General features: G+C 40.0%; 1 protein-coding gene across 13 annotated transcripts; it reads right to left on the bottom strand.

The window, feature by feature from the left end:
* Positions 1-69: 69 nt before the first annotated feature.
* On the bottom strand, positions 70-3,139 carry LOC104432407. 13 transcript variants are annotated; one of them, XR_005553118.1, is made up of 5 exons: positions 2,253-2,560; positions 1,509-1,520; positions 1,315-1,432; positions 700-927; positions 70-556 (listed from the first exon to the last, which is right to left on the bottom strand). XR_005553118.1 is itself a non-coding variant. In XM_039317280.1 (5 exons), the coding sequence occupies exons 2-5, from the start codon at positions 2,316-2,318 to the stop codon at positions 1,370-1,372; spliced, it is 249 nt and encodes an 82-aa protein (XP_039173214.1). In that variant the 5' UTR covers positions 2,319-2,378; positions 2,691-3,016; the 3' UTR covers positions 70-1,369. The 13 variants fall into 13 exon arrangements, 4 of the variants coding, with proteins under 4 accessions (XP_039173214.1, XP_039173213.1, XP_039173211.1 ...); XM_039317280.1 differs by adding exons at positions 1,922-2,029; positions 2,691-3,016 and having other exon boundaries at positions 70-1,432; positions 2,253-2,378; XM_039317279.1 differs by adding exons at positions 1,922-2,029; positions 2,568-3,014 and having other exon boundaries at positions 70-1,432; positions 2,253-2,378.
* Positions 3,140-8,676: the final 5,537 nt, after the last annotated feature.

The following is an 8,676-nucleotide window of genomic DNA, read 5'->3' as shown; positions in this document are numbered from 1 at the left end:
CCTTCCCATTGTTCACATGAAGAGCACAGACAATCATAATGAAATGAGAGAAAGCAGTGTACGATGATATACTCTTTAGTCAGTCATCATACGGGTCAAGCAGAAACATTTAAGGCTCCACTGCCTTCAAAATCAGATCACCAAGTTTTGTATCTTCAAGCCAACTTTGAATGGTAGTTGCAGATCACTTCTTTTAGGAACACTCTTGGGGAAATCGAGCATTTGATGATGTTAACCTACATTCTGACAAATACAGGTCATTGTCTTCATTTTCAGAGTCTTCAGAAACCCAACCATCATGATTCACTTCACCATTGGATTGCACAGCTGCCACATCACTATTATCCTCTTTTGCAAGGAAATGGAGATCCACAAACATTGAAGACACTTTCTGTGAGAGAGTAGTTTCTAAATCTGGATCGGCATGGTCAGTAGCTGAAATGGAATGGAAGTCCTGATCTCCAACCATTGAAGAGGGGAGAGACTCTGAACTTCTAATAACTCTGTACAGATTTTGCTGACTACTTGCAATTTTCACTAAAGACATGGAACTACCCTGAACAGGATAAGACTCCTCATTAAGACATGCTAGTCAGCAAAAGCACTCATAATTAGAGGCAGACAACAAGATGGCTCAAAAAGAACATAAATGTTCCTGCAGTTGACAGCAACAAGGTATTTTAGTAACTGAAATATCACCTTTCCTGGAAGTTGATTGATCAAACCATTTGCGATTCAAAATATGAATGTGACCCCATCTTTTAGCAACCTTGTATTTATCTTCTGGAGCTTACAGCCAGTCAAGTGCATCGTAGTGGGACTCACAGTGCTACAGAGCCTCATAAATGAGGCCAATAGAAAGATTCAATGGTAATAACATTGCTGAGCAATGTGCTTTGAGCAACCAACAGGCAGTCCTAACTCACACTGCAAAAGCGAGAACTGGCTGAGGATCTTTTAACAATTAGTGGTTCAAATCGTACGTTGTTTAACACCTTGTTTCCTTGAACCACAGAACACAATTCTTTAGGACTGATTTAGAAGTCAAAGTCAATGATATTGTCATGCCGAGAAGTTTCACTGTTTCTCATCATAATCAAATTCCCAAGTAAAAGGATATTACCAAAAACCAGGATTAAATCAAGCATAGCTATTTCCTATTTCAAACTATAATCGTCACTAAACCTTGAAATGATACAGATCTTCTTTTCAAACTCTTAAAGTGTTTTCATATGCGAAGACAAGATAAAGATATGTGCATTTTGACACGGTGATCAAATATCAAAAGGAATATATGCAAGCAAATCACTGGACCTTAATCTTGAAGAAGAAAAGGATATTTCTGCAATTAAATGAGTGCACTTCCTGGTCAATTCTGCAGAATATCTCCCACCATTTTCTGTAATATGCTTCTGAATCTCCTTCCGTGTGTCTGAGATCATGAAGGACATAAAAATTGAAGAACTGGAGGACAACCAACAGCAGCGGCTATATCAAACAATCAGTACCTGCAGGAATTCCTGTGACATTCATTGTCAATCCAGAAAATGGAAGAACTCTATAAGACTCTTGAGGTACAACACGGTGCTCAATACGGCATTGGTATAACCAATTAATGGTGACAACAGGTCACTTCAGAACATTTAAAGCCCACTGTACGATGACAACATTAATTGATAAATACAATTTATCTCTCAAGATGGGATTCATAAAAGAATTTGCTCATAGAATATCCAAAAAAAAATATGGAGGAAACTCTTCCTAAGTTCAGCCAACTCAATCAGAGTACTACCCATGATGCTTCCCATACTCAGTGAAAGAGCATAATGAATCTCATTTAAAGTGAATTTAACCTTTAACAAGATACAACAAATTCGCTACTCTTAAACTAAATTCAAATTTTTAACTCCAAGACCTAAACCCTGTATTTTGCAGCCAAAATATTCTTCGCAATTACGAAGCTAACATCTGCTGAAGTTTTGGTCTGTAGAGCTCCCCACATTGAAGTAACCAATTTCTCAATCTCAGCCTGCAGACTCACGGAAATGGTGAAACAATAAGAGAGACGACAGGCTGCCACCATATTTGTTCAGACAAAAGCATGTCTGCAGGCAAAAGATTCAAGGGGTCACATAGAAGGATACATGGATAAGGATAAGTGACACGCCAAACTGAATTTGAGTGACAAGTTACGACAAAGATTACATACTAAAAAATCATACAAGGCCAGGCTTATCTAGGAACAAGCATACCTCCTCATCCGTCTCAAATCCAGATGCAAGGACTTCGACACCATCCATAGCAAGACAAACAAGCATACCCTTTTTGCGGTAGAGGTCTCCGTTCTTTCGCACGCGAAACCACCACACACTGCAGACCTGCAAGAAATATTCTCCATCAAAGTCAACATTTTTTTCCCAGGCAGAAGAACTCCTCTTGACTGGCTTGACCAGCACATTGACCCAAATGCCTCCGCTTTCATTTCTCAACTACAAGTCCTGGTTTAGCATTTAGCAGCCTCGAGGAAAAACCAGAAGATAAGACTAAGACGAGAACAAGATCTTTACCGACTAGCTCACAACCCTTTCGCCTGAAGATCCTCGAACTTCTCAAGACGTAAAACAACCTCAAACCCAATTCTCAAAATGAACCCAAAAGCCGTTAGCGCCGCCCAATCCCAACGTACTCACGTGATCGGAGAGAAGAAACAGCGTGAAAATCGCGGGGCCCACTCCTGGAAGGGTCGCGGCGGAGGAAGGCCTCAGCTCCGTTCAGCTTGAGCGCGTCGAACAGCTCGGGAGGCACTCAAGTTCCTCGGCACAAACACGGTCGCCCCCCTGAAACGGCTTCGTCTTCGCCATTTCCTATCTTCCTTCTCCGGCAGCGACTTCCTCGACAGATGATCGGTCTCGTTGCTAAGGATTTCTGCGAAATCCAAATGCATTTGCGTGAGAGAGAGAGAGAGAGAGAGAGAGCAACGATGAAGCGCGAAGGGAATCGGAAGAGGATGAAGGAGGAGCGACTTGGGGAAAAATCGAGTGGAGTGAGCTTTTTCTGAAATCTTCCCCCAAATTGGGATGGATTAGGGTATGAGAAAGCGCGGGAATGGGGTTTTTCTTGCGCTCTTTTCGGATTTTCCTTTTTAATTCCCCTTTTTGGGCCATTAATTTTGTGGATAATTTCTAAAAAAACCCCCGCAACTTCCACACCGTTGCATGACTGCTCTCCAACTTTGAAATAGATACACACTATGCCCGCGCCGGGCGACACGAGCCATGAAAAGAAAATAAAAGCAAAGAATTCAAAAAGGTCTTTTTAAAAATTGCAAAAAGTTGTCCATGCTAATATTAGTTGCGTCAATTACAAATGATCAATATTTACGTCAGTAATTTTTAATTAAAATTAATCAGAAAAAACTTACCCATTGCTTAAAAATTAATTGTCATTCTTTTATCATGTTTTAAGAGCAATAAAATTGGAGCTTTTGGTGATAAATCTTTTTATAGATTTTTTTTTGGTAAAAGAGAGCAACAAATGATGTCTTAATTAAAGATTCAAACTCAGATAAAGATTGAATGGTAGTGAACTTTTTTGCATTTGGAGATAGATCATAGATCATATACCCAAAGTGGTGTTTCAACTTGGTTTTGGTATGTATCTTTTTATATAAGTAACTCATTTTAACTGTTTATTAAACGATCTACTTTTGACAGGTTTAGATATTCAAGAAGGATAAAAAGACAAAAACACACCCGGATCGGATCCAGACTCAGCACCGTTTTCGCAGCACCGATTGCCACGGGCAAATGGCCTCTTTTCCTCGCCCGACCCACGATCCATCCCCTACATTTCTCGTCTGTGGCACGTGACTCGCAGTGCGTTGAGACAGAGGGAGATTCGAAGGCTTCCGGTTTCCATGTGAGCCCCCTCCAACGCCTAGATCCGCCAGCTTCAGCGCTTGGAGTTTAAAGGAAAAACGACGACGCAAAGCACGAACCGCTCGACCTCGGCGGTTCTTGGCAGAGGGGAACGTCGTTTCGCTCTTCCATCCTCCGTTTTTGAACTTTTCATCTTTTCTTTTTTTCCTTTTCTTTTTCTTCTTCTTGAATATGGTTAAAGGCCAAATCGAATATTTCTAACAAGGCAAATCAAATCCCGATTTGTGCAGGACAAAATTTTCTTTTCTTTTCTTTTTTTTGCTAATTAAATGAAAAGAGATCTTGAAAAGGAAAGTCCGTCAAATTGAAGCCATGTATATCCGGTACCCTTCTTTTTTTTTTTTTCCATTTTCACTTATTGGCAATAAAATTATTTTTGAATAGTGGAGAAACCTCAATTTTTGCAAAAAACGAGAACGAATCTCTCGAGATGGATTAGATGCGTTGTATAAAAAGAAGTAATGCAAATGCTTTGGCCACTCACTAGGATTTTGACTTATGTTTTATCTGGTTCATGACATTAAAGGGTTATTTTCGGGGATTTTTCTGAAATTGGATTATCGTCAAAAAAAGAAGTACAAGTAAATTATAAGACCGGATCAATAGAATTTATGCAAAGTCTTCTTTTTTGGGTCAAAAAATTTATGCAGGGAGTTTGACTGCCAAAAAGTTCAATAAATTACAGCTGCCTCCTATGGCGGAGGAGCGTGCGAAAATGCGCCCGCCGAACTTGTGAGGTCAAAACCGCCATCCCCTTGCCTCAATTCCCATCCTACCGAAAATTCATAAGACTCGCACCTTTGGTCTTCCTCCTCAAATCCTCTCTCTCTCTCTCTCTCTCTCCTCTCTCTCTTTGAAAAACACTTTCACCACCCTTCACTCTGAAAATGCAGAATGCACATATAGTTCATCGTCTCCGTCAAGCATTGAGCGAGCGTCGACCGCCATGGGGAAAAGAGGCAAAACCCTAATCTCCCACACCCTAGTAGTTTATTAGGATTCTTTTAGTACCGGATGATGATGATGATTGATTACGGTTACTTTTATGCAACACAAGTGAGCTTTTCTGTTTCATCCTTTACTTTGTCTGCCGTTCATGTAATTCCACATGTAATTATGGCATACAACCTCAAATATGCTCAGATTGGAGAGATGAAACAGCTAGGATTTTGGTCTCAGAATCATGTCAACATGGTAAGGATCGAAAGGTTTTTCGCGTAAACAAATTTAGGAACCCTAGCAGTTGCTGCTATTGGGCTATGAATAGGTCTGCTAGCAGAAGTTGAACCATGAATGCCTAAATCAATAGAAAATCTCTCTAGGGGGTTGTGGCTAAGCAACTGAAAGACCCTCAACTGGAACTGACTCCTCTGTTTTAGGCGCCAACATCTTTTCCCGCCTCATTTTCTTTGATCCTCCTATAAACAGATTATAAGGATGACATAAGCTACCATCCAGTGGCATATATCTGCTTATGCATCGCACTTGGAAGAAAATTCACATACACAAGTAAAGAAGAAAGATGCTACTCTACATTCTCGTGAAAAGCGAAACTGCATATATTTCTACCACTATGAGGTCTCAAAATTCATAAATTACACCGCTCAAGGCAAATACATTAATTATACTATCAATGTCTAATCTATTTTGTAAAGCCAACAACCACTTTTATTTCTTTGCGAATCGGGAATCACCATTTCCTCCGTCCACATGAAGAAACATAAGAGCCATATTACATAGCAATTACCCATAAAAAAAGTCAAAGCAATATGTGGATAAGTAAAGACGATATTATAATCACTTTGAAGGAAAACTATGTTAAGTCATGCAGCGGCCAGGTAGAACACAAAAAATATTGGCGTTCTCCCCTTTCACCAAGCACTACATATTCTCTTTCAGTTCATGGAAAAGAAAGTTGGTGGAAGAATGTAGAAATTAACCATACCTCGTGTCTGTTGTAAAGTGTCCTTCGCCTCTCTTCGGCCCTACAAATTGCCGGCTTAATACCATGGTTGTCCATAAAACCATTTGGCCACAGCTCTGCAAGCTGTACCTACCCTCCAAAAAGTGAAGACTTTACACTGACAAAAGTCTTAGAACCAGGTGGATGCGGGTAAAACCAACCGAGGTGATAAACAAATAGAGATCATATAAAACCGTTTGCGATGCGAGATGACAAACTCCATGAAAATATTTCTTATTTTAAGATGCCGGTGCCCACATGCCTTGCAACCTCAATTCCTCCTGTATCTTTTCCTTCTCGAGAATACCCTCTAGTTGTTTTAAATCCCAGTAATCCCAGGGTTCAGACAAGGACGGAGATCAAAGTGTGATAAATAAACAGAGATCATATAAAATAACAAGTCAAGCCAACCAATTCAGTGGGTTCTCCACATTTCATATGCATGCCATCATGATTATCATCAAAACGTTTACTCGAAATGACTTCGTAGCAGCCCAAAGTTGACAACTGCAGCCATTTCAAAAAGTAGGTTGCACTCTCCACTCTTTGCATCAGTTATTAATTCAGAACAAGGGGAAATGCGGGTTTAGTGCTTGCATAGTTTCATATAATTGCATAAATAAATCATAAACTAACACTGCATGTGAAACCCACATTGAAAACCATCACCATGTTTGACCACTATATGAACATACTCGCAACTGTGGATGTCACGCCCCGACCCTCAGGCACGCACACATCCCTTACACTTGGTCGATTTTATTATGCGATATCCCAGGACTATGTATCGCCGACCCTTTCATTTTTTTTTTTATACATGCGGAAGCGGGGCTATAAATCCCGGACAATAAAGCAATGGGATAGAAAAGCAGGCCATACATTTTTCTCACTGAAATTCACAACTACAACTTTTTACATGCAAATAAGGTCTGACAAGGGATAGGATTTCGGTCCTCATCCGGGTCGTACTCGGGGTCCTCCTCCACGTACTCCTCTTCGGGTTCCTCATCAGGGACCTCCTCATCAGATTCATGCTCCTTAGGCTCCTCATCCAGGCCCTGAAATGGTTATTCAATAACCATTGAGACCACGTCTCAGCAAGTTCTACTTCCTAAGACCCGATTAGTAAACTAATACACCTTAGGGCTGCCTATGCACAACATAAGTCAAAGGACTTACCTTGGCCTCGATTCCACCTGCATGTTTAGCACAGATCATATAGGCACCCAAGAAATCATATCACAGATCACATCGATCTAATCGACTTAGTCGATTACATGTCAACAAGACCACTCACGGTCATTCCCATTCAATCAATCAATTCACAACATCGGATCAAACAATGATCAATCGACCTAGTCGATTACATGTCATACAAATCACTCTCCACGGAGGAGTATCAAAAAGTGAGGCCCGTGCATTCTCTAGGACATTCCAAGCCTCCGAGTCCACGTGCCTCGAACCCCGGGCCCACGTGCATTCTCTCGGGCGACCTCTTCGCCAGTGATACATCAAGTCACCGAGCCCACGTGCCCTTTTAGATGCCTGCACTTAGTCACGAGCTCCATCAATGCTCTCGGGCGTCGATCGCCAAGGTGACGTACGTGAACACTTTACGATGCTCTCGGGCGTCTTTTTCGCCAAGGTGATACACTGATCACAGAGCCAACGTAAACAATTCAATATTCAAACAATGCTCGCACAAGCTGAATCTACCGACATACCCATTGGTCTATCAATTCAGTCAATCCAATTGATATCATACGATCCACACATCTATCAATTCATATCATCTATTAAACCATACCATCTATTCATCCATCAATACAATTATGGCTCGCACAAGCTGAAATGGATGCAATGCTCTCACAAGCTGATATAGATGGTAGCTCGCACAAGCTGATATATACATAGATGATAGCTCGCACAAGCTGATATATACATAGATGATAGCTCGCACAAGCTGATATATACATAGATGATAGCTCGCACAAGCTGATATATGGATCGTTGCTCTCACAAGCTGATAAACGATCATTGCTCTCACAAGCCGATATATATATATAGATCGTGCTCGCACAAGCCGATAAAACGATCTTAGCTCACCGTATGCCGCCATATATATATATATATATATATATATATATATATATATATGTATATGTGTATATCATAATTGCTTGCCCAAGCTTATACTTATATATAAACCAATTCATATCTCAATTCAATTTCAATCAATTTAGGTAAATCCCTAAAATATCACAATTTATTCAATTCCATACAACGTAGAGCTCAAATAAATAAAACGACTGCGCCACGACAATCAGCATGAGATTTCGGTCGTCGGCCATCAAAATCTTAATATTTCAAAAATTAAATAATTAATATTAAAAATTCAATTTAGCACAATATAAAGCTCAATTAAATAAACGGACTGCGCCATGATCATCGGCATAAAATCCCTGGTCACCGGCCATCCTGTTGAATTTCCGGGAAATAAATAATTAAATAATTAATTTCGAAAATTAATAATTAATTCATAAAAATACCACCTAGGCCCGAATCGCTTAATTAACACCCGATAAGGGACGGAAAAATCCCAAGAAGCATCCAATAAATACTACATGCAATTCTCTATCTAATTACACTAATTACACAACTAATATACAAAAGCAATTAACTAATAATTACTAATCAATTCTAATCTAACAACCTAATTACACTTAATTAACACTAATCAACTTTAAGCGTAATTAGCAAACTAAGAAGGCATTA

The sequence above is a fragment of the Eucalyptus grandis genome, chromosome 7 (genome assembly GCF_016545825.1).
Source record: "Eucalyptus grandis isolate ANBG69807.140 chromosome 7, ASM1654582v1, whole genome shotgun sequence".
NCBI lineage: Eukaryota > Viridiplantae > Streptophyta > Magnoliopsida > Myrtales > Myrtaceae > Eucalyptus > Eucalyptus grandis.
This window is presented reverse-complemented; position numbering and strand designations above follow the sequence as displayed.